Consider the following 26,564-nt stretch of genomic DNA (forward strand, 5'->3'; position numbering starts at 1 on the left):
CTGGAGTGCAATGGTACTATCTTGGCTCACTGCAGCCTCCGCCTCCTGGGTTCAAGCGATTCTCCTGCCTCAGCCTCCTGAAGTAGCTGGGATTACAGGTGCCCACCACCATGCCCAGCTAATTTTTTTGTATTTTTAGTTGAGATGGGGTTTCCCCATGTTGGCCAGGCTGGTCTTGAACTCCTGACCTCAGGTGTTCCACCTGCCTCGGCCTCCCAATCATTTTACCTCTTAATCCTTAGGGTTGCATTCAACAGGCTAGATGTGGACATTACTAGACAGAGGTTCTGGATGCTTTAGACTATGATCTTTGCCCATTTCTGCCTTTCATTAAAAATAAAACCAAGAGGAGGCAGAAGATGGAAAGGCAACTGTCTACCTCTCCATAAGATCCATATTCCACATAAGTTAAGTATTCTTCCCTCTTTTCTGAAAGTGTGTTTCATCTTGCCAACCAGAGACACATTTATCTCTCTTTTAAAGGAAATTCCCTTCTTAGATGAGTCTGCCAAATTTTGCCAAGGGGACTATTCTTTATTTGCCTGTTGACTGTCCTTAATGTCTTCAACACTCCCTCACTGTAATTCATCATTAGATGATTAATGAACACAGGCTTTTTTTTTGGCTTATTTCTTGCATGGTTTCATCTGAAACATGGACCTTGAGATCTTACATGTCTCTGAGGATTTGAAAAAGAGTAGATTCATTCTGGTTCTCTCCCCTTAGTCTAGGCAGATGGCTATGTGCCTCAAAGTTTGGGATCTAAAGTTAAACTACTAGGTATCAGATAGCTTTGGACCAATCAAGCCCAGCATCTTCATTTTGCAGGTGAGGAGACACAAAACCAGATTGTTTATTTTTCCCTGGTTTCTATATAGCTACCAATGGAGCTATAACCAAAATCCAGATTACCTAGTCAGTGCCTATAGCTCTGGGCCTCTATCTGATGTTTCCCTGAATTGTGCTGAGGATGCCACTTGCACTTCAGTGGAGGCCAGAGACTTTATTTATTTTATTTTTTTTTTGAGATGATGGAGTCTTTCTCTGTCACCCAGACCGGAGTGCAGTGGTACAATCTTGGCTCACTGCAACCTCTACCTCCTGGGTTCAAGCAATTCTCCTGCCTCAGCCTCCTGAGTATCTGGCACTACAGGTGCATGCCACCACGACTGGCTAATTTTTGTATTTGTAGTAGAGACGAGATTTCACCATGTTGGGCTGGTCTCAAACTCCTGACCTCAGGTGATCTGCCCACCTCAGCCTCCCAAAGTGCTGGGATTACAGGCATGAGCCACCACGACCAGCCAAAGCCAGAGACTTTACTCCATAGGTTACATAGATAGGGCTGTTAGTGTGGCTGAGATTTACTGCAGCCTTTCAGGGACTGGCTCTGGGAGGCACTCACTCTCTATACCCCTACAGCACTCTGAAGTCAAGATCATGCTGAAAACCTTCTGACATCAGTGGACTTTAGTTTCTTGGCCATTTACAGGCCCCTAAACAGAAAGTGTGATTCAGGCATTCTTTCCCTGTCTGTTGAGAAGCAACACATACTGTATAGTATAATGAGTTTGAATCTAGAATTTATTACTTGGCCTTGTGCCAAATTACTTCTCTGTACTTCACACTATTTGTTTGTATTGCAGGAATAATAATAATTCCCCTCAGAGTTATTTTGAACAATAAATGAGTCAATATTCATACAATTCTTAGAATAGGCAGGCCCAAAGAAAGGCTATTTCTAGAGACTGTACTTCCAAGCTAGATTCCTTTCACAAGTTCTTTTTTCATTTTTTCTAGGTAGAAAGTTTCCCTAGTGGAGTTGGTATGTGTCTATCATATGTGTCACATACACAAACACATCTAATGCATAATACAGTTGTATATATATAATAAGCTTATTTGAAATGAAAAAACAACTACACTTTGAGACTCTTGCACTATATAGTATGATATGGCTTAAATATGTGTCTCCACCAAATCTCAATTTGTATTGTAATCCCAAATGTTGGAGATGGGAACTGACATGAGGTGATTGGATCTTACAGGTCGATACCTCAGGGCTTGGTGCTGTCCTTGTGATAATGCATAAGTTCTCATGAGATCTGGTTGTGTAAAAGTGTGTGGTGCCTCTCCACCTCTCTCTTCTCCTGCTTTTGCCGTGTGATGTGCCTGATCCCCCTTTGCCTTCCACCATGAGTAAAAGCTCCCTGAGGCCTCCCCAGAAGCTGAGCAGATGCCAGCACCATGGTTGTACAGCCTGAAGAACTGTGAGCCAGTTAAACCTATTTTCTTTATAAATTACCCAGCCTCAAGTATTTCTTTATAGCAATGCAAGAATGGCCTAATACAGCAAATTGGTACTGAGGAGCTGGCTTGGCTATAAAGATACTTAAAAATGTGAAAGGAACTTTGGAACTGGCTAACAGGCAGAGGGTGGAAGAGTTTGGAGGGCTCAGAAGATGGGAAGATGAGGGAAAGTTTAGAATTTCTTAGAGGCTGGTTAAATATTTCTGACAAAAATGCTGATAGTGATATGGGCAGTGAAGTCCAGGCTGACAAAGTCTCAGATGGCAATGAGGAACTTATTGGGAACTAGAGCAAAGGTCATGTGTGTTATGCCTTAGCAAAGAACTTGGTTGCCTTGCGCCCCTCCCCTAGGGATCTGTGGAAGTTTGCACTTCAGACTGTTGATTTAGGGTATCTGGCAGAAGAAATTTTGAAGCAGCAAAGGAAGATGTAGCCTGGCTCTTTCTAACAGTCTATCTGTCCTCAGATATAGGAGCAAAGAAATGACTTAAAGTTGGAAGTTATATTTAAAGGGGAAGCAGAGCATAAAAGTTTGGAAAATTTGCAGAGGAAAAAAAAATGCTTTTTCAGGAGAGAAATTCAAGCAGGCCATGGAGCAACCACTTGCTAGAGAGGTTTGCATAACTGAAAAGGAGCCAAGTGCCAATAGTCAAGAAAATAGGAAAAAGGCCTCAAAGACATTTCAGAGATCTAACAGGTGATGCCTCCCATCATAGGCTTAGAGGCCCAGGAGGATTTGAGGATTTAAGGATTTCAGGGCCAGATCCTGGGTCCCACTGCCCTGCACCACTCCAGGAGGCTGCTCCTAAATCCTGGTTGCTTAGGCTCCAGCCATGGTTCCAATGGGCCCAGGTATAGCTCACGTTGCTGTTCTGGAGGGTAGAAGCTGTAAGCCTTGGTGGCTTCCATGTGGTGTTAAGCCTGTGGATATGCACAGTGCAAGAGTGAAGGAGGCTTGGCAGCCTCTGCCTAGATTTAAGAGGATGTATGAGAAGGCCTGGGTGTCCAGGCAGAAGCCTGCTGTAAGGGGCAGAGCCCCTTTAAAGAACCTCTACTAGGGCAGTCCAGAGGGGAAATGTGGAGTTGGAGGCCCCACACAGGGTCCCCACTGGGGCACTGCCTAGTGAAGCTGTGGGAAGAGGGCCACCATCCAGACCCCAAAATGGTAGATCCACCAGCAGCTTAGACCCTGTGCTTGGAAAAGCCATAGGCACTCAACAACCTGGGAGAGCAGCGTGGGGCTGAACTCTGCAAAGCCACAGAAGTGGAACTGCCCAAGGCCTTGGGAACCCACCCTTTGCACCATTGTGCCCTAGATGTGGGACATATAGGAGATTATTTTGGAGCTTTAAGATTTAATGACTGCCTTGCTGCATTTCAAGCTTGAATGGAGCCTATAGTCCCTTTCTTTTGGCTGATTTCTCCCTTTTACAATGGGAGTGTTTACCTAATGCCTGCATCTCCATTGTATCTTGGAAGTAAATAAATTGTGATTTACAAGTTCACAGGTGGAATAAATTCATCTCCAGATGAGACTTTGGACTTGGACTTGGGACTTTTGAGTTAATGCCAGAATGACTTAAGACTTTAGGGGACTGTTGAGCAGTCCCCTAAAAATACTGATTGTATTTTGCAATGTGAGGACTTGAGACTTGGGGGCCAGAAACAGAAATGATATGGTTTGAATATATGTCCCCATCAAATCTCATGTTGAATTGTAATCACCAATGTTGGAGGTGAAGCCTGATGGGAGGTGATTGGAGCATAGAGGTAGATCCCTCATGGCTTGGTGCTGTCCTTGCAATAATGAGTGAGTTCTCATGAGATCCGGTGTGTAAAAGTGTGTGGCATCTCCCTCCCTGCCTTGCTCCTGCTTTCACTATGTGATATGCCTGCTCCCCTTTCACCTTCCGTTGTGAGTAAAAGCTCCCTGAAGGCTTACCAGAAGCTGAGAAGATGCCAACACCCTGCTTTTACAGCCTGCAGGACCATGAGCGAATTAAACCTCTTTCCTTTAATTCTTTAAATTACCCAGCCTCGGGTATTTCTTTATAGTAATGCAAGAACAGCCTAATACATAGTATATACACATTAGTTGATTATAGATAATCTCATATCAAATTGGCACAGTTTCATTAAAATATTAATAAGCATGAGAGTGAACTTCAAATTGGCAATATCCAAGAACTCTGTCATAGTTCTTTCTCGTCAGGATATTCTGCCTACTTTTAGATATCCTATATTTCAGGGTTCTTCTAGTGAGACAATTTGCAAAAATCTTCAAATTTTGGATCTCCCTGGTTTCATAATGCGTCCAAAAACTAAATATTTCCTAACAATCTTTCTTCTCCAGAATGGGATATAGTATTTAATAATGTAATAATATTCCACTAAGTACAACATTCCCATTAGTTCTCGTATTACCTTATGGCAGTATGGGTGTTCTCAAATCTTCAGAGACTTCTGTTGGGGACAAGAACTTTTGCTTTAGTAGCTTTAGAGGCTTTGTAATTTACCTACTGGGAGATGCAGTATTCATCTGTCATGTAACTGTCAATATTTTAGTTCCACTGCACTAGAGAAGTATTTCTCTACCCTTCAGACCTACCATTCCCTTTACTATTCTGAAATAAAATTCATAGATAATACTACCTACCTACCTATGAAATAATTTCAAAAGTATCAATAAGTTACCTTAACTATAATATGAAGGAGAAGGAAAGGAAAGTGATTTATAATCGAATAATATGCATTTCTGCATGTAAATGACTGGATGAAATAGATGCTTACACCTATTAGAATCACTGAATACAACTACAAATGCAGCCTGATTTATGAATTATATTTGTGAATCTAACACCATAAGTGGTTTTATTTCCCTGAAATGGTGAAAAATTCCTAATAACATTGAAACAAAAAATGTATATTTTGGCTGGACGTGGTGGCTCGTGCCTGTAATCCCAGCACTTTAGAAGGCTGAGGTGGGCAGATCACTTGAGCCCAAGAGTTTGATGCCAGCCTGGGCAACATGGTGAAACCCCATCTCTACAAAAAAAATTAAAAGTTAGCCATACAAAAAAATTAAAAGTTAGCCATACATGGTGGTGTGTGCCTGTAGTACCAGCTACTTAGGAGGCTGAAGACAGAGGATCACCTGGGCCTGGACAGGTCAAGGCTGCAGTGAACTGTAATTGTACCACTGCACTCCAGCCTGGGTGATAGAGTGAGACCCCGTCTCAAAAAAAGAAAGAAAAAAAATGTATATTTCCTTGATTTTCCAATACATATTAAAGCTATGCAAAATACTTTGTATGTATGCATAAAGTGTTACTCGGTTTTAGGTAATTATTAACAACTTTTTTGAAAGATAGGATAAATGACAGTTCTTTGTTCTGCAGGAATGTCTATCATCCCTGGCCCCCATTAAATTCTAATAGTACTATCCAATCATTGTGACAACCCAAAACACCCTCACAAATTCCCCAGAGTCTCCCTAGGATGCCATCTTGAGGATCACTGTAATAAAAGAGAGAGGTAATAGTGAACTGACAATAAAATAATGTGTTAGGCCATTCTTGCATTGCTATGGAAATGAAATACCTGAGATTGGGTAAATTATAGAGAAAAGAGATTTAATTGGCTCACAGTTCTGCAGGCTGTGCAAGCATTGCTCCAGCATCTGCTTCTGGTGAGGGCCTCAGGAAGTTTCCAATTATGGTGGAAGGTAAAGGGGGAGCAAGCATGTCACATGGTAAGAGCAGGGGCAAGAGACAGCAAGAGAGGGGAGGTCCCAAACTTTTAAGCAACTAAATCTCATGTGAGTTAACTGAGCAAGAACTCACTTATCACCAAGGGGATGCTGCTAAACCAATCAGGAGGAATCTGCTCCCATGATCCAACCATCTCCCACCAGGCCCCACTTCCAACACTGGGAATCACATTTTTTTCTTTTTTTCAGGGGAGGTTGGGAAGGAATCACATTTCAGCATGAGATTTGGAGGGAACAAACATCTAAACCATATCAAATAACAATGGAGGAGCTTAAGGATCTGAGCTACAAGAATGGAAGCCAGCCAAAATAGCAGTAAGGCAAATTCCTATTAATGAATGTTGGCATCATAAAGTATGCAATTGGATCTTTTTTTTTGTGAGACAGAGTCTCACTCTGTCGTCCAGGCTGGAGTGCAGCGGTGCGATCTCGGCTCACTGTAATCTCTGCCTCCCAGGTTCAAGCAATTCTCTAACCTCAGCCTCCTGAGTCGCTGGGATTACAGGCATGCACCACCATGCCCAACTAATTTTTGTATTTTTAGTAGAGACGGGGTTTCACCATGTTGGCCAGGCTGGTCTCGAACTCCTGACCTCAAGTGATCCACCCGCCTCAGCCTCCCAGAGTGTTGGGATTACAGGCATGAGCCACTGCACCCTGTTTTCAGTTGAAAGGCATGTTCTTGGCAAAGCTGAACACAGACAGCATCATAATGTTACTTGAGGTTCTCCATGCATGGCTTCTTGGCACATATCCTCCAAGGCTAACCTCCACATCTGAGAGGTCCCAGTCTATGAGAAAGGAAAGATTTTTATGAAGCCAGATTAACTCCCTAATCTCATGGATCTCAAATTATGCTGTGAGCAGAAATATTTGGGGAACTGTTATACAGTTCATTGCCTCCTTTAATACACAAGGACTCCAAGTGAATTAACAAGAGGAGGGGTTAAACAAGCTTTAATGACGAAATTTAGAGTCCAGGGATGGGCAAGAAGAAAAGGCACAGGTTCCCAGATCTTCCTATTTTCCTGACAAAGGCTGCTGGAGCCAGGATACTCTGCTGGACACTGATAGGTTGGTGTTTCAGGAGAGGTCCTTGCTGCCCTGTTGCTCTCCCTTCTTATAATACAAGTAGAAAACAACATTGTCAGTGTGGAGATAAACACACTACTTGGTGCCAGGCAATATGAATGTGAGATGTTTGGTTTTTAAACAAGAGTCGGCCAGGCGCGGTGGCTCATGCCTGTAATCCCAGCACTTTGGGAGGCCAAGGTGGGCGGATCATGAGGTCAGGAGATCGAGACCATCCTGGCTAACACAGTGAAACCCCGTCTCTACTAAAAATACAAAAAATTAGCCAGGCGTGGTGGGCACCTGTAGTCCCAGCTACTTGGGAGGCTGAGGCAGGAGAATGGTGTGAACCCAGAAGGTGGAGCTTGCAGTGAACCGAGATCGCGCCACTGCACTCCAGCCTGGGCAACAGAGCGAGACTCCATCTCAAAAAAAAAACAACAAAAAAAAAAACAAGAGTCATCTGGGAAAGCTAGCTGTCTAGTATCTGGGAAGCTTGAGATCTTTGGTAAGTTTCAGCCCTTCTGTAAAGAGAAGGGGCCTCCTGTCCTATGGGAAGCTGAGTTTCTATTTTATACCCACCTGCTGTGAGAAGAATGTTAGGGGGCAGAAGATAGTCCAAGTTAGCACTTTGTTCAAGCAACCTAGACTGTATTTCTAAGGCTCTTTCTGGACATTCAACTTGTCAAATCACATGAATGTATTAAAATACAAATGCCTGGGCCCCATCAGACTTGGTAGGTCCAAGGCAAGGTTCAGATATCTGGAGTAACAAGTGTCATAAGTAATTCTGATGTGTATGTGTTTATGTATGTAACCTGTGTGTGTGTATGTAACCCGTCTTTTGCAATCTAATTTTACTCCCTTTCAGAGACTCATTTTCTCCAGCCCCTCTTGCCATAGACCCTGTGAAAGCTCACACTACCTTTTCTATAGATAAAAACACTGCAATTGAGCTCTGAAGAGCTCTGTGTCTTCAGCACCAGCAGCCTTGTGTTAAATCATTTCTAATCTGCAGAAACCCCAGCATGTGAATTGAACTTGATCACCCAGTTGAAAGAAGAATAACAGTAGATGTTGGATCTTCAGGAAGCTGAAGAGGGCAGTGCCCAGAAATACCTGTCTAGGTGAGTAGTGTCATAAGAAGACAACCAATTTGATGTTGAGAAGATGAGATCTAGTCCAAGCCCTTGCAATTTGTTGGGTCATGTAGGCAAGTGACTCAATCTGTTTTCTATCTGTCAGATTAGTGGGTTGGCCTAGATGATGTCTAAATTCTGCTAAATCTCTGATAGTCTAGGACTGTAGACTTCTTTAGAAGAATACCTAAAGTATAATAATTGGAAGAAGGGTTGAGAGGCAAATGGGGATAGCAGTGTGGTAGTTATTATTTCTGAAATTTTTATTCTCTTTCAATCCCAGGAAAATGGTTGCATTCAAGCTTGATCAAGTCATCTTTCTTTTTTCCACTTCTTTTTTCTACACTTGAGAGTTTTGATTCTTCTCATCCTTCTCCTCGCTCTCATTTTCCATGATTAATCAACTACCATAATAGGTCATTTTACCTTTGAATCCCCAACTCTCTGTCATCAGCTGGTACACCTGCTCATTTCCATTTGTTTGGGTTAGCATATTACCCAATAACTCTTTCCATATTTCTTGATGTCTCTGTGTTCACCATGCCCACTGCAAAACTTCTGCCTCTCATCTCTTCTGGCTTTGTTCTCCTCCACTATCCTTTTTTGTTTTCTCCTCATATAAAGTTGCTAGTATGCATGAATTCAAATTAGTTGTCTTTCTCTGCTGGTTTATTTTCTTTGCCCTCCACAGTAGACACAGATGACATTCACACTTTAAATGTCTTTCAGATAGGGGGATTTGAACTGAACCAAAGCATCAACACCAATCAGACTGTTTCCGAAGAACTAGAGTTTTCAGGGTCAGCAGTGGAAAGCCTCAGAGGGAATACTGCTCAGGGTCCTACAAACGAAGAAGCCTATAAAAATGAAGGCCAATTATCAAGGCAGACAAAATGTCCTGCACAGAAGAAATCCTCTTTTGAGAACACAGTGGTCAGAAAAGTGTCAGTGACACTCAAAGAAATTTTCATGGGGGAGGAAGGCCCTGAATTCAATGAATTTAGTCTAAGCCCAAACCTTGATGCACAACAGAAAATTCCAAAGGGAGATGGATCCCCAATATCTAGGAAAAACTCCAAAGATAATTCAGACTTAATTAAACACCAAAGACTTTTCTCACAAAGAAAACCTTGTAAATGCAATGAATGTGAAAAAGCCTTTAGTTACCAATCAGAACTTCTTGTACACAGTAGACTTCATGGTGGACAAAAGCCTTTTGAATGCAACAAATGTGGGAAATCTTTCAGCCGAAGTACACACCTTATTGAACATCGAAGAACTCACACTGGAGAGAAACCTTATGAATGCAATGAATGTGGAAAAGCTTTTAGCCGGAGCACGCATCTTAGTCTACATCAGAGGATCCACACTGGAGAAAAACCATATGAATGTAGTGAATGTGGAAAAGCCTTTAGCCGAAGCACTAACCTTAGTCAGCATCAGCGAACTCATACTCAAAAAGGCCTTACAAATGTAATGAATGTGGGAAAGCCTTCGGTGACCATTCAACCATAATTCAGCATCAACGGATACACACTGGAGAGAATCCCTATGAATGCAGTAAATGTGGAAAAGCTTTCGATTGGATCTCATCGCTTATTGAACATCAGAGAACACACACTGGGGAGAGCCCCTATGAGTGCAGTGAATGTGGGAAAGTGTTCAGTCGAAGCTCATCTCTTACAGAGCATCAGAGAATCCACACTGGAGAAAAGCCCCACAAGCGTAGAGTGTGTGGAAAGGGCTTCAGTCGAAGCTCATCCCTTATTATTCATCAGAGAACTCATACCGGAGAGAAGCCGTACAAATGTAATGACTGTGGAAAAGCCTTCAGTCAGAGTTCAACTCTGATCAGACATCAGCACCTTCATACTAAAGAGTAATATCTGAGCTTTTATTAATGTTAGCACAAGAACACATATACCTAACCTCCCACCACTGAAATATATATATTTCAAGTATATATATACTTGTTCTAATTTTCTTTTATTAGATATCTATACCTGTTTTAAGCTTTCATTCGTTCTCTCCATCTATCTATCCTTCTTTCCTCTCCCCTCCCTTCTTCCCTCCTTCCTACTTTTTCTCCCTCCCCCGTTCTTTCTTTCTCTTTTCTCAAATAAGTTCTCAATAAAACAAAGGGATGACTCAAAAAACTTAACATATGAAATCTAATATTCTGAAGGGCTCCAACTTTAGAGTATAAAGCTACCTGACACCTTGTAGTTTCTCTGCTAATTTATTCCATCAAGCATGGGTCCCCGAACCACCAGGTTATCCTCTGTTTTCTAACCACATCAGCCCCTTCACATGAAGAGAAAATCCTGTGTGTGTGTCTTCATACTTGCTGGCTTTAGTACCAGAAGAGAGGGATCTGGCTTCAGAGCAGGACTGAAAACTTCTCACCAGTCTGGGGATAATAGTGTTGAGGCAAATTCATTCTCTTCACTTGCAAAAACAGATTTTTCTCATCTTCCTCCTCCTCTCACCTTTTTTGCGGTAGCATTTTTCCTGAAAGTATAACTCATTTTTTTACTAATGCCTAACTAATCCTAGTGTTATCACATTTTTACCAAGAATGTTCTAAAAATCTTGGAGACGTTCCTCCATGATCTTGGGGAAAAAAGTTGCCAAATGCTGTGCTGTGCTGTTTTTTTTGTTTGTTTTTAATTTTCTTTCATTTACAGACTTCATGAAACTTACATTCTGTGGCTTTGACCCTCACCAATCTTGGAAGATTGATCTCTCAAGGACAAACCCAGTGCCTATTTCTCAGACCTTTTTCTACTTGACATTTGCAGAATTGGCACTTTTTGCCACTGTTATGCCTTAAAGCTTGAGCTTCTTTCAGGATCCATGATTCTGTGCTGATCTACACTTTTCCTACCTCCCAGCATTTCTTTGATTGTCAATGATCAGCTCTGTGATTTGGGGCAAGGGTTAGGCCAGAATAATCTCATTTCATCAAGTTATAAAACTTGAGATAGTGCAACTAGATTATATACTTCTTGAAGACAGAAATCTTGGTTTGTTTGTTGTTTTATTTTTGAGAGAAGGTCTTGCTCTGTTGCCCAGGCTGGAGTGCAATGGCACAATCATAGCTCACTGTAGCCTTGAACTCCTGGGCTCCTGCCACAGCCTCCTGAGTAGCTAGGGCTGCAAGTGTGTACCACCACACCCACAATTTTAAAGTTTTTTTGTGGAGACAGGATCTCACTATATTGGCAAGGCTGGCCTCCATCTCCTGAACTCAAACAATTCTCCCACCTCGGCTTCCAAAAAACACTGACATTACAGGTATGAGCCACCACACCTGCCAGAAATCTTGTTTTTGATTGATATAAAACATCATAAAGTGCTGAGTAGACACTAAATGCCCTGGAGTTATTGCTCACTGATTCCTCTTTATCTGTGATCAATCAACTTGACTTTATTTGATATAGATTAATAATTGATTTCTTTCTGTCCTTCTACTGCTGCTTCCAAGTTCTTGGTACCTCATGCCTAGATTACTAAATTGATCACTGTTGACTCACTACCATTATCTAGCTCTTTACTAAACTACTACTTTGTTAAAAAAACTAGTCTACAGTTTCCCAGTGACCTCTGCCCCAAATGTAAACTTCTTTAACCTAAAGGTCTTTCATAGTTTGATCTACTTATTTACTTCCTTTCTCTTCTCAAAGATAATACATGCAGGCAGGCCTGTTTTTTGTTCCTACTGTACCCTCTTCTCACACTTTGCTTCTTTTCAAACTATTCCTTGGCACTTTTACGTGTCCTACTTTCTTCGTTGTATTCCAGAAACCTTATCCACCCTTTTTTAAAGGCCACGCTCATATCCTGACTCTGACACTTTCAGTCCCCTGCCTTCTTAGAAATCCTTTGTAGTGATGGTTTGCATTATTCTCCTGTATTAGACACCTTCTTTACTGTTTTCTGGTTCTTTCACAAGTACTTTTTTACATAAGCTGTTTTGAAGTTGTAAATCATCCTAAATCTTTTATAAGCCTCATATAATACATAGTACAATGCCAGCCTGGACACTAGTTTTAATCTAAATGCATAGGGTTTAATTTAGCAGCATAATCTTTTTAGTCTTTTGAATGATGAGGTAACCTCATAGGTATTTTGGCCCATTTTGTTTTTCCTTGAATTACATATATAACTGACTATTTAGACTGACTCCTTTAGATCTCCTGGGATGCTGACCTCTTGGCTTTCCAATTCATGAGACTATTATAAAGAATAAGTGAGTTCATTCATGTAAAGTAGTAAAACAGTGCCTGACATAAAGTAAATGCTCAATAAATTCTAATTGTTATGATTCTACTAATTCACATCTGCCTATAGCTTTTTATTTTATTCCCTGCAGAGCCTTTAACTTCATTACTAGATGGAAAACTAGGATCACAATCAAGTAAGCTAGAAGGTATTTCTTTTATCATAATAGGCAATAGCTATTTTATTATAACTCCATTGTGTGTAAAAAAATGACTCAAGATGGTGAACAAGATACAGTAAAATAGAAAACAAAAAACACATACAAATGAGCACTAGGAGATCAGGACAAGTTATGATAACCTACACGGGTAGTCAGTTAGGGATACAAACTGAGCATTCTGGCAACCAAAATGAGAAGGTCATTTGCTTACATTGTTTTAGAAGGAAAAAAATATGTCCATTCTTCAAGGAAAACAAAAGCTTTTCTAATACTTAGAATTAAGATGAATTACTCCATTGGTCTTCATGTAATTATACAATGTCTTTGATATAAAAAAATTATATTTCATAACACCTAGTATACAGCAGTTTCTCTGGTGAATAAATATTTAGTTCATAGTAGAAAGTCCAGAAAGGCAGATGCGAAGATTGTTCTTAGGATAGAGTGAGGTTCGCAGGAGCAGGGGGTAGAGTATATTAAGTAATGAAATATTTACTGGGTACCAGAAGAAATGCTCTTTGTAGATATTTGAGTACAGTTATGCACCACACAAGGACATTTTGGTCAATGATGGACTGCAGAAATGACAGTGATCACATAAGATTATAATGGAGCTGGAAAATGCCTATTACCTAGTGACATCATAGCACAATTATATGTTTGTGGTGATACTGGTGTAAACAAACTTACTGCACTGCCAGTCATATAAAAGTATAGCACTAAAGGCCTAGTGCGGTGGCTCATGCTTGTAATCCTAGCACTTTGGGATGCCGAGGCGGGTGGATCACCTGAGGTCAGGAGTTCAAGACCAGCCTGGCCAACATGATGAAACCCCGTCTCTACTAAAAATACAAAAATTAGCCGGATGTGGTGGCTCACGCCTATACTCCCAGCTACTTGAGAGGCTGAGGCACAAGAATCTCGCTTGAATCCGGGAGGCAGAGGTTGCCGTGAGCCAAGATCACGCCACTGCACTGCATTCTGGGCAACAGAGTGAGACTCAGTCTCAAAAAAAAAAAAAAAAAAAAAAATAGCACTATGTAATACTTGATAGGAAAGTACTATGTCACTGGTTTGTGTATTTACCATACTTTTTATTGTTATTAGGTTGGTGCAAAAGTAATTGCAATGGCAAAAACTGCAATTACTTTTGCACCATTTTAATATTTTAGAGTGTACTTCTACTTATTAAAAAAAAAGTTAACTGTAAAACATCCTCAGGCATATCCTACAGAAGGTATTCCAGAAGAAGGCATTGTTATCATAGGAGATGACAGCTCCATGCATATTACTGCTCCTGGAAGACTTTCCACTCAGCTAAGATATGAAGCTGTAAAACAGTGATATTGATAATCCTGACTGCCCCTAGTCTACACCTGGTTTCAAACATATGGTGTCAGTACTAGGCTGGACTGCACCAGCAGTCCAGGCAGCAGTGGCACCCCAACTAGACATAGCTGTGTACCATGTCCTATTAGGAATACAAGAACACCCTTTCTAACAGTGAAGGCTCAGGGTCTAGGGGTGCCTCAGGCCCCATGGCCTTATCTTGCATTAGGACTACAGGTCCCAAGACCTCTTGCAACTCTGCTGCTAAGGGATTTATACTTAGCGTACTCTACTGCTCTAAGTAGGTGCCCCACTTCGCTAAAGTGGAGGTCTGTGCTGTCCCAGTCTGAGGGGTCGTTGCTCATGAACGCACCCATCCCACTATTGGGTAAGCCATCTGCACGACTGTAACCCGTCCAGCCACGCTCTTATGAACCTGAAGGGCAGCATATATGGTTACTAACTGCTTCTTTATTAATGAACACTGGGGCTCAGCTCCCTTCCATATCTGGGACTAAAAGCTGACTGGCGCTTCCAAGCACTCCATATACTGCTATAGGCCCTAGCCAACTCTATTTGTGGTTACATGCACATCTAGTTTAAATGGGCACCCCTGGTTAACTACCCACAGGGCGTATGTCATCAGAAGGGCTGTTTCAGCCTCATTATCCCAATCCCAGGCAAGAGGGGTGTTGCCGCTTCCAAACCAGCAAGAGAACTAGATGTTAACATAATATCATTAATAAGAAAATGATATATAATGGGGCTATACATATAGGCCTGCGGCAACACTATGAAAGTCCACTGTCGCCCTCCCATGAAGGCAAACTGTTCCTGGCTCTCTGGAGCAATGCTGATTGAGAGGAATGCATTGGTCAAGTCCACCACACAGTGGCACCATCCCAGTTCTGTTGTCAAACGGTCCATCAAGTCCATGACAGGTGGCACAGCTGCCAAGTCTTGCAAAACATCCACCCCCAAGAATGTTCTCAGGCATGCAAGAGACATACACAGTGCATAAGTGGAGAACCAAGCAGCCGATGCCCAGGTGCAAAGACACAGGTTTCACTTTCACTGACCAGCTTTCATAGCTGCCTATGCAGCCTTGCCTGGAAACTTATCCGGGTCCAGGGACCAGTGGATTGCCAAGTCCATATATGGCCTTTGGTTGTCTGGTGTCCCCTACCAAGCCAGGCACCTTGGCCAGTTCCCTTATTAAACAGAAAAGGCTTTACACTTCTACCAACTGCAGCAGGTACTCTTTGAACTGGAACACTCCGGCAGGACCAGGTTGAGCAGCAACATCCTTCTCCCGAATGACTTGCACCAAGTCTGTACACAACTGTCAACGTTACTTGCTTAACTCCTGCAACTTAGCAGGGGCACAGACACCATAGGAAGTGTGCTCCACCACAGTAGGGGGTCTCTGGCCCACCCTTGGGGCCCAGCAGCTGCCCATGCTCTATTTTCTGGCAGACCATTGGGCGAGCCTGTAACGGAGGTTCTTCCTCCCTGCGTGCATCCCACAGAGACTGGGCAGACACTTCCTGCAGCAAAGTCACAAACATCCATCTGACTCTGGCAGTAAAAGCATGCTGCATCTCAGTGCTGCGCACTTCCAGGTGCTTCAGCACCTTCTCCACACTTGCGGGGGACCCATCCGCTGCCTCCCGTGTTTCCACCGAAGCCCATCCTTGCAGCACAGCTGCCACTGGGTACCACAGCCCATGCTGCAGCCACATAGCCAACCCAGGAACCCTCAGGGGCTGAAGACCTATTCACGTCATCCCATTCTCATCGCCAATTGTTAGGTTTAGGGTTCAGGTCCAGCCCATGCTGAGGTACAAGGGATTGGCTATCCCTGGGCAAATAGCTAACAGAAGCCTTGGGGGGGACGTAGGCAGGTGAAAGATGATTTTATTCAGCAGCAGCTCTCATCAGCAGCTTACTCACATAGCTCACTTACATCAGGTCTCTCACACTGTCCACCTTGTCTCGGCTGCTTGAACCAGCCGCTCCCACACACAGCTGCAGGGCTGGCTGTCTCTTGCCTTCAGAGTTAGCAGTTTAACTCTTTCTCTCTAGGGGCACGAGCTGGTTCCTGGCTCCCCCTGCCCATCTGCCAGTTGGTCATTCTTCCTTACAGGGGCCAGTAGATTCACTCTCTCTCTGGGCAGCGGTGCCTGCACAAGAGCCATGTCAAGCTAAGCCCTAAGCACAGCGTCAGCAGGACAATTATACCTTTTACAGACAGTAGTGGCTCAGAGCCAAGTATGAACTTACACAAACAGGTTATATAACAAGTGGAGGTGTGTGCCTGCACGCCAAACTCGCTGAGTCATGCAGGCCTGGATGTCCACCTTGGCCTATTCCTTGACCCAAACACATCCATGTACCTTACAGAAGATGTCATCAACAAACCAGAGGCGGAGATGTCACTACAAGAATTGCAGCTCCATTACTTCAAAATGCATGATTATGATGGCAATTACTTGCTTGATGGCTTAGAACTCTCCACAGCCATCACTCATATCCATAAGGAGAAAGGGAGTGAACAGGCACCACTAATGAGTGAAGATGAACTGATTAACATAAGAGATGGTGTTTTGAGAGATGATGACAAGAACAATGATGGATACGTTGACTATGCTGAATTTGCAAAATCACTGCGGTAGATGTTGTTTGTCCATTTCTTGGTTATATGCAAATGTGACCTGTGATAATGTGATTGAATACTTTGATAATGCAAAATAACTCATTTCCAACTACTGCTGCAGCGTTTTGGTAAAAACCAGTAGCAGTTTGTTACACTGGGGTGAGAAGAGATCAAGAGAAATAAAGAGAAGAGAAATGGGACATCTAATAGTCCCTAACCACTATTCAATACATTATTGGACAAGGGCTTGCTTTTTAAAGCATCCTTTCAAGAATACTGAATAATTGGAGCTGAGTACTCAGGAGCTTCACTGTAGTAGAATACTGCTAGTTTCTTAATTTTAATTCATGTTACCTGAAAAGTAAAACAACAGGCTTTGCCAAGTGAGCATTTTTCAGTAACAGTGAAGGAGTGGAGTGAATGCCAAATGTTTGCCCCGGTGGTTCCTATCTCTTCAGGTAAACATGGTCAGTATTCTCTAAAATTCCCCTGGCCTAAAAGACTACTTGCTCTGGGCAAATGGATATTTATTAGACTATTTCAAAGCCACAGCATAAGAAGAATATAAATATTGAGTTCAGCCTAGCCACAGAGTCTAAGATTCTGTATCCTCCAGCCCTCTAGCATTTTGGAAATGATACACCACTGGCTTAAGTGATTAATCTTTTTCAGATTTTCAGTATTTTATACAACTTACTGCCACATCCTTATACTTTATTACTTTTCTGTCTTCTTCAACCTGGGAGAGACCTTGAATTTAAATGTTTTCTAATCAACAGTATTTTAGCTTTCTTTATATTTCTATTTCACTCTTGTTTCTAGGGTTTCTTTTTTTGCAGTTTAGGAACTTTTAGGAATGTCAGGACTTTATCAGCAGGGGTAAAACTACCAACTAGCCTAGCCTAAGTAGGAAGTGAAAAGATAATATACCAAACAATGATTAACCTGATAGAAGTTCTATTCAGGAGGAATATTGTTTAAATTACCTCTTTTAGCCTGAATACATGGATTCTTTTCAAATCAGGAAAGATTAGAAAAGGAACCCTAAAAATCTTTTAACAGTGTGAATCTTAATAGTATTTGAAAATGAGAAGAAGTAACAGATTGTAATTTGGTTTATTGGATGTGATGGACATGCTGAAAGGATAATTGAATGGGAAAAAGAGACTGCATAAAACTTGCTATAAGATAGATGGAGATTTATTTTTTTTCTTAAAGTATTCTTATAAGAAAACATGGCTGGGCGCAGTGGCTCACGCCTGTAATCCCAGCGCTTGGGGAAGCCGAGGCGGGTGGATCACAAGGTCAGGAGATTGAGACCATCCTGGCTAACATGGTGAAACCCCGTCTCTACTAAAAATACGAAAAATTATCCAGGCATGGTGTCGGGCGCCTGTAGACCCAGCTACTCAGGAGGCTGAGGCAGGAGAATGGCGTGAACCTGGGAGGTGGAGCTTGCAGTGAGCCAAGATTGCACCACTGCACTCCAGCCTGGGCGACGACAGAGTGAGACTCCGTCTCAAAAAAAAAAAAAACACAAAAAGAACAAACAAAAAAACATATATATCTGTAAAAATGATCAAGTGTCAAGTATTTCTGCAATCATAGCTAACTTGTAAACTATTCTTGTAATATCTCATTATTTTGAAAGATTTATGTAATGAATTCTGGATATATGACCAATAAAAATGATGAAACAAACAAAAAAAGTTATAGTAAGTTAACTATTGAAGAAAAATATGTTAAAAATAAATTTAGTGCAGCCTAATGTACAGTGTTTATAAAGTCTACAGTAGTGTAGTCTTCATTAGATGAACTATAATGTCCTAGGCCTTCATATTCACTCACTACTCACTGATACCTAGAGCAACTTCCAGTCCTGTAAGCTCTATTCACAGCAAGTGCCCCATACATGTGTGCCATTTTAAAATGTTTTATACTGAATTTTTACTATACCTTTTCTATGTTTAGATATATTTTGATACATAAATATTTACCATTGTATTACAATTGCCTCTAGTATTCAGTACAGTAACGTGATGTACAGGTTTGTAGCCTAGAAGAAATAGACTATGCCATATAGTCTAGGTGTGTAGTTGGCTATACCATGTAGGTTTGTGAAAGTATACTCTATGATGTTACAAGGACAAAATTACCTAATGATGCACTTTTCAGAACATACTGCTATCATTAAGTGACATGACTGTAGTTTAATTCACCACATTATGGGAAGAGGAAATTAAAATATACAGATGTTGAATGACTTACACAAGGACCAGGATTTTACTCCAGTTCTGCCGATTCCAGTGCTGGATCTCTTAAGCTGGAACCCAGCAGATCTGAGAAAGAAAGGGAACTGTGTAAGGAAAGTCAGAGAGGTGGGAAAATGTTCTCAGTTTGTTTAAGTAGGTGAACTGACTTGCTTATGGCAGAGGGTTCAAAGAAGTTGAAAAGAAATTGGTGATTTGGAATTTCATAGATACATGATGGCAGCCTTTAAAATTAGGTTGCACTAGGATTTCATCTTTTAAGCAATAAAGGAATTATGGGAGGTTCTTTTTTTTAGACAGAGCCTTGCTCTGTCACCCAGGCTGGAGTGCAGTGGTGCGATCTCAGCTCACTGCAACCTCCACTTCCCGGGTTCAAGCGATTCTCTCACCTCAGCTTCCTGAGTAGCTGAGACCACAGGCGTGCACCACCACGCCCAGCTAATTTTTGTATTTTTAGTAGAGACGGGGTTTCAGCATGTTGCCCAGGCTGGTCTCAAACTCCTAACCTCAGGTGATCCACCTGCCTCGGCCTCCCAAATTGTCGGGATTATAGGCATGAGCCACCGCACCCAGCTATGGGAGGTTTTTGATCATGGTAGTTAAGTCTAGCTTGAGGGTGAAGATTAATCTGGTAGAAGAGGCTGGGCGCGGTGGCTCACGCCTGTAATCCCAGCACTTTGGGAGGCCGAGGCGGGTGGATCACGAGGTCAGGAGATCGAGACCATCCTGATTAACACGGTGAAACCCCGTCTCTACTAAAAATACAAAAAAATTAGCCAGGCGCGGTGGCGGGCGCCTGTAGTCCCAGCTACTCGGGAGGCTGAGGCAGGAGAATGGCGTGAACCCGGGAGGCGGAGCTTGCAGTGAGCCGAGATCGCGCCACTGCACTCCAGCCTGGGTGAAAGAGTAAGACTCCGTCTCAAAAAAAAAATAAAATAAAAATAAAAATAAATAATCTGGTAGAAGAGACTGTATGGTTCAGAAATGAGAAATGGTAGGCAGAAACTAGGTGGGAAGCTGGGGTTCTTAAAATAGCAGTATTGGGAAACAGAAGTGGACAGATGAGGAAACTGGTGTCTTTGTGCTACTACAACAAAAACTTATGTGGGGTAATTTATAAAGAATTTTTTTTATCACAGTTCTGGGGGCTAGAAGTCCAATGTCAAGGCACCAGACTAGTTGGTATTTGGTGAGGGCTTCTGTGTGCTTTCAAGATGGTGCCTTGTTGCACAGCCTCCAGAGGGGACAAATGCTATATGGCTTCACATAGCAGAAGTGACGGAAGGGCAAAGGAAGCTTAAAACTCCAGGCCTTTTATGAGGCACTAATCCATTCATGAGGAATGAGTTCTCGTGATTTAATCACTTCCCAAAGACTCCACCTCCTACACCACCACAATGGGGATTGAGTTTCAATATATGAATTTTGGGGACGTTCTGAAAGCAAACAGAAAAGGAAAGATCCAGTGAAACTGGTGACTAGATACAGGCAAGGGACCATTGGCTACATCCCTTAAAGTGCTATTGTTACTTAACTTACATGTAAGCTATTAGGGTGTGCAGAGGGGGATTTCTGACACATACTCAGCAGTCATGAACACAAAGCATAATGTAGGTTGAATGTCTGATGAAAATAGCCTATATCTTTAATACAAAGTCAATAAGTAGAACCAGAAACTTTGGGGTTTGCAGTGAGGAAGTCCAGATAGAAGGCTCGAGGGTAAGAGTGATCCAGAGAAGTCAGACCTATTTTAAGAAGAAATTAAGGGTCTTTTAATGTGGCCCAAATTACTGTGACTTGGCTTTCACATTGAAGTAGAACATCTTCAAAATAATCTCCTATTTTACAAGAAGCCTATATCTAGACGCTCGGCATGGGCCCTTACTTTTCTGTCAGCCAGCAGGTGGAGGGAGAGAAAGGCCCCTGTGGAGGCCAGCCGCCCTCCCTCCTCACTTGCCCAGGGCCCCTATCCCATCCATTGGTGGGAATCTCAGTAGGTGAGGAAGGCATGACAGCTAATACTGTGGGGTGGATGAGGAGCCTCTGGGTGCTACTCTCTGGATGTGCTCCTGGTCTGTCATGCCCCCAGTAGGCTGGTTGGGACCACCACAACATGGTGGCTGTGGGCACTCCTAGAAGATGAGGGCCGGCAACTGCCAGAAACTCCATTTGACAGCTTTTGGGTGGAGCCGTGGGGGTTGGGTGGGGCGGTATTTAAAACAACATCAGCCAAGAGCAAGAAGAGTTTGGTGTCCTGGAACTGGCCAGCGTCTCCTAGGAAACATAGTCTGCGGGGTTGCACGCTCAGGGCCACACGGTTCCACAGTAGGTAGGAGTTGCCCCAGGCCACCATCAGCAAGGTGAAGCAAATGCTCAGAGCAGAGAGCTGGGCTGGTTGGGTCAGCACGCCTTCGCTACTGTCAGGAGCAGTGTAGGGTTAGAGACAACCAGGTCCACGCATGTGTGTCTTTCCACAATGTCAGGCTTTTACTAATGCTATTCCAGTCACAAAAGTCATGAGCTACATGCAGTTCCCAAGGTGGCAATTCTCCTTAGTACTTCCCCTTCACTCTGTAGTCAGAGCTATGGGCACACAGGCATAAGCCACTCCACAAGTCAGTCAATATGGTAAATATTGACGAAAAGAGTCAAACTCTAAAATATTTGAAGAGATTTATCCTAAGCCAAATATGAGTGACCATGGCCTGCGACACAGCCCCAGGACATCCTAAGAACATGTGCCCATAGCTTGGCTTTATACATTTTAGAAAGACATAAGACATCAATCAATACATGAAAGATATACATTGGTTTGGTTGGGAAAGGCAGGGGCTTCCAGGTCATATGTGGTGAGAGAATCATTTGAGCCTAGAAGTTTGAGGCTTCAGTAAGCTATGATTATGCCACTGTACTCCAGTCTGAGTGACAGAGCAAGACCCTGTCTCTGAAAGTAAATAAATAAAAATTATATGGCAAAGGATATGAAGGAGATAGAAAGAATAATCATAGGATAGTAAGATTTAAGACGCTGGGTGTGGTGGCTCACGCCTGTAATCCCAGCACTTTGGGAGGCTGAGGCGGGCAGATCACCTGAGGTTGGGAGTTCGAGACCACCCTGACCAACATGAAGAAACCCCGTCTCTACTAAAAATACAAAATTAGCTGGGTGTGGTGGCACACGCCTGTAGTCCCAGCTACTCGGGAGGCTGAGGCAGGAGAATCACTTGAACCTGGAAGGCGGAGGTTGCCATGAGCCAGAGATTGTGCCATTGCACTCCAGCCTGGGCAACAAGAGTGAAACTCCGTCTTAAAGAAAGAAAAAAAAAGAGATTTAAGAAAATGAGTTTGAGGGAACTCAAGACAGTTAAATCCATACATTTTATGGTTTTGGGAAAAGCTTTAATTTTTATCTCAGATTATAAAACCAGTCAAATTCATTTTAATATTCTCTCAGAAATATTTAAATTGATAAAACATAATGTTCACTCATTTTGAATTATGACAAATTTAAAACCTACACAAAACTAGAGAGACTAGTAAAATGGACTCCTCTATGCTCATTGTTCAGGTTTAACAGCTATCAAAATTCTGCCACATTTGCTTTATTTGTCCCTTTTTTCTTCATTTTATTCTTTTGATATTTTAAATAAAACTGAGACATCATGTGGTTTCATTCCTACATATTTCATTATGCATTTCTAAAAACCATGGACAATTTCTTACCTAACCAAAATGCTACTATCATACTTAACAAAATTAACAGTAATTCCTAGTATACCCTTCATTTTGTAAATAAAACATGACTTACTCTTCTGTTTGGGAAATTTGGAAGAAACAAAGGTAGCCCTGGGTCTGGATTTGGATCCATGCTAAGTTTAGGGGTTGAAACTGGACCTTTCTTCCATGTGACTCTCACCTTTTCTATTCAGATCCTGGAGTAGAACTGCATTAGCTGAACTCAATGGATCCTTCAGAGCATTGGCTTCCTGCTGGGGAGCTGGAGATTTGAGATCTCAGAACTACTTTCTAATATTCTTGTTCACTATGCATCTTCTCTGATAAGCCTGGTCCCATCATTGATAATTTCCTCACAGCTTCATAGTCTAAAATTACTCATTGAACAATGAACATGTGGAAACCAAAATTAAAAATATCTAAACCATCAGTAAATCCTGTTGGCTTTACTTCAAAATTGTTCTAGAATCAAACCATTTGCCACCATTTTCACCCTGAACCAAGCTGCCACCATATCTCTGCTAGACTATTGCCTAACTTATCTCTTTGTTTTCATCCTTGTCCCTCTCAACCACCCCCATCGCTCGTACAGCCTATTTTCAACACAGTAGCCAGAAGAATCCTTTTTAATTGTTCGTTAAATCATGCTGCTCCTACTCAGAATCTTCCAGTAGCTTTTCATCTCACTCATAGTAAAAGCCAAAGTCCTTACAGTGACCTACAAGGCCCCACATAGTGTGGTCCTTCATGACCTCTTGAGTCTAATCTCCTATTGCTCTATTCTCTTTCACTTTACTCTAGCCACACTGGCTCTTTGTTATTCTTAAACATACCAGGCTACTCTTGCCACAGAACTTTCACATTTGCTATTCCTTCTGCTTGCAGGGCTTTTGTTCAGATATCCGGATGGCTCTGCCTTTCTCTCACCTTCTATGACACCTTTTTAATAAGCTGTTTCTTGTTACCTTATTTAAAATTATGATACATATCCCATTGGTGTTTTGTATCCTATCTTGCTTTTTTTTCTCCATAGTATATACTCTATACTTTTCAAAGATTTTATTATCTCCCCCTTCAGTGAGACACAAGTGAGAGTTCCCCATAAGCAGGAAGAGAGGTTAGCAAACAATAGTGTTATCTAAATGCAACTTTAAACGATCTCTCCTGGCCTTTACCATTTGGAAGTGAGTAAGGTACAGGAAAATTACCTAAAACACCCATGGGCTCATGCCTCATGATAGTATGTGACCCTGGGCAAATCATTTAATCTCTTTGAGGCTGTTTCCTAAAATGTAAAATGTTGTTAAAAGTATCTTCCCTTCCTACCTCACAGGGATATTTTGAGAGGAATATGAAATGACAGGAAAAGTCTGTAATGAGCAGTAACCATCTGTAATGAGTATACAATGGGCTGGTTGTAATCTCAGGCTATTGATGAGCTGGCTATAACTCAGTGGGGGCTGTTGGTGGGCTGAGCTACTCTACAGTTGGTTCGGGAAGCCCAAAGAGAAAAGGACTGTTACATAAGTCCTGAGTCAGACATCAACTTTATGCTTCTAATGAGTAATCGTTGCTTAGAAAGGTTATGTGATACTCTATTTTTCTCTATCTTGGTTTTCAGCTAGCCACATTTTAGTAAAAAAAAATTATCAAAGAAAAATTTTAATGTAGAAAACCCTCTGTAATTATATTTCTGTTACTGGAAAAGACTGACACTGTTGGAACTTTCAAGAAAAAAATGCTTTTCTCTAACTTTAGGAACTTCAGTGTTCTAAGGACATGAGTTTGACAATTATTGGTATAAGAGTTTAGCATATGAGGAGAGGAGGTTTTTCTTGGATGCAGAAAGGAATTAAAGAGACTGACTGTAACATGGAGTTAGTCTCAGGGTGCCAAGGTCTACCATATACTTTATGTTTTGGAACATTTCTTGCCTCAGAAATCCCACTACTTCCTTTGAAATACAGGGACTAAAAAGCTGTTCCAGGCTTCTCTTATCGTGTAAAATGAGTCAAGACATTATAGTGGTTGAAAAAGTGGGCTCTGAAGTTGGAATGCTGGTTCTGTCATATATTGGCAGTGTGACCTCAGGCAAGTTATTTAATCTTTCTGTGTCTGTACTAGTTTGCTAGGGCTGCCATAACAAAGTACCACAAACTGGGTGGCTTAAACAACAGCAATGTATTGTCTCACAGTTCTGGAGACTAGAAGTCCCTAATGAAGGTGCCATTAGGGATGCTTCCTGCTGATGGCTCTGAGGGAGAATCTGTTCCAGACCTCTCTCCTAGTTTCTGGTAGTGTCAGTCATTATTTTGCTTGTAGATGGCATTCTCCCTGTATTTTCACATTATCTTGCCTCTTTACTTGTCTCTCTCTGTGTCCAAGTTTTCCCTTTTAAAGGATGAGTCATACTGGATTAGGGCCCATCCTAATGACCTTATCTTAACCTGATTATCTGCAAAGTCTATTTTCACCATCTTTTGGGGAGGACACAATTAAACCTATAACAGTGTCTTAGTTTCCTTGTCTATAAAATGAGAATGGTGATAGCTACCTGATAGGACTATCGTGAGATAATTTTGAGTTAAGAGATGGCATATGTTTAGAATAATTTCTAGTCTATAACAATTATCCAAAAGGATAGAGGGTAAGGTTTACTTATGTAGACTTGGGGAAATGAATAAACCTAAATTGAAAGGCAGATCATCTAGCATGGATATCTGTTACCAGGGCAGATTTGGCTCATCATGCTTCCTAGTCCTTTCTCCCTATCTTCTGTGGAACAAGCCTACTGCCTGCTTCTCTGGTATCGTGACAATATCCTAACAACCATGAGAAGGACTTGCCTTTAGTTTCAGGTATGAGGATAAGTATATGTCTCTGTTTGAATCTCTCCTCCGCTTATTTTTCCCATTCATGGGACAGTGTTCAAAAGGCATTGGGTCCTTCAAATATCATTTGGTATTTTAGGAGAGCTGAGTGTCACTCTTTGCCAGTCATTCCCAGGGTGTGTGATCCTAGACAACTCTTTCTCTTATCTGGATCTCACTGACCCCTGCTATAAGAGTTTCATTAACTGCTTGAGCCCAGGAGGCAGAGGTTGAAGTGAGCTGAGATCAGGCCACTGCACTCCAGCCTGGAAGACAGAGCCAGACTCTGTCTCAAAAAAAAAAAAAAAAAAAAAAAAAAAAAAAAAAGAGTTTCATTATTCACATTTACATAGAACTTTGGAATTTTCAAAGTAATTTTGTTATGAATTTGCCTTATTTAAGCCTCACAACAGCGTATTGCAGTAGGGTTATTATCATTCCATTTTATACTAATATTGAGGTTTAGAGAGATGATTTAGTTGAACAAGATGACACAGATTGAAAAATCCCAAATTATCAAAATCTAGTCCCTTGACTCTTGAGTACAGTGCTTTTTGCATTATCCTGCTGTGTCTGAGGGATACTTTGTCTTCTCATTTGCCTAAGACTGAACTAGTGGAATATCCCTTTGTTAGAATGGGAAGACCAATCCCCCAGGCATTTAGTCCATGCCTATCCCAATTCTGGGGGTCATGAAAGAGTTAAGGCAGTATAGCAAAAAGAAAAAAACACTTCCAAAATGCTTTGAAAAATAAGTGTTTTCTAGTTTCAAAGTGACTCTAAGAGGAAATTACTGCACATTGCAAAGCAAAAATGTCAAAAAATGTATTTTTTCACTCCTCTTTCTGATTTTGATCCCCATTTTTCCTATCTCCTTCCTCAACTCTTTATCAAAACCCTATTCCAGCCTAATTTTTCATTTTCTTGCTCGTTCCCTTTCTCTCTAGACAATTCTGGTTTGTTTGTTTTTT

At 41.8% G+C, this 26,564-nt stretch overlaps 1 protein-coding gene and 1 pseudogene across 1 annotated transcript; both read left to right on the forward strand.

Moving 5' to 3' along the window:
* Positions 1-4,745: 4,745 nt before the first annotated feature.
* ZNF391 (zinc finger protein 391) lies at positions 4,746-12,629 on the forward strand. Its single transcript, XM_030802286.1, is given in 3 exon segments — positions 4,746-4,856; positions 9,019-9,745; positions 9,748-12,629. Coding segments are annotated over 3 exon segments (1,263 nt in total). The 3' UTR covers positions 10,173-12,629.
* Positions 12,630-16,351: 3,722 nt separating this feature from the next.
* Positions 16,352-17,440, forward strand: LOC115832469 (annotated as a pseudogene).
* Positions 17,441-26,564: the final 9,124 nt, after the last annotated feature.

This window comes from Nomascus leucogenys, chromosome 22a (genome assembly GCF_006542625.1).
Source record: "Nomascus leucogenys isolate Asia chromosome 22a, Asia_NLE_v1, whole genome shotgun sequence".
In the NCBI taxonomy this organism is placed as follows: domain Eukaryota; kingdom Metazoa; phylum Chordata; class Mammalia; order Primates; family Hylobatidae; genus Nomascus; species Nomascus leucogenys.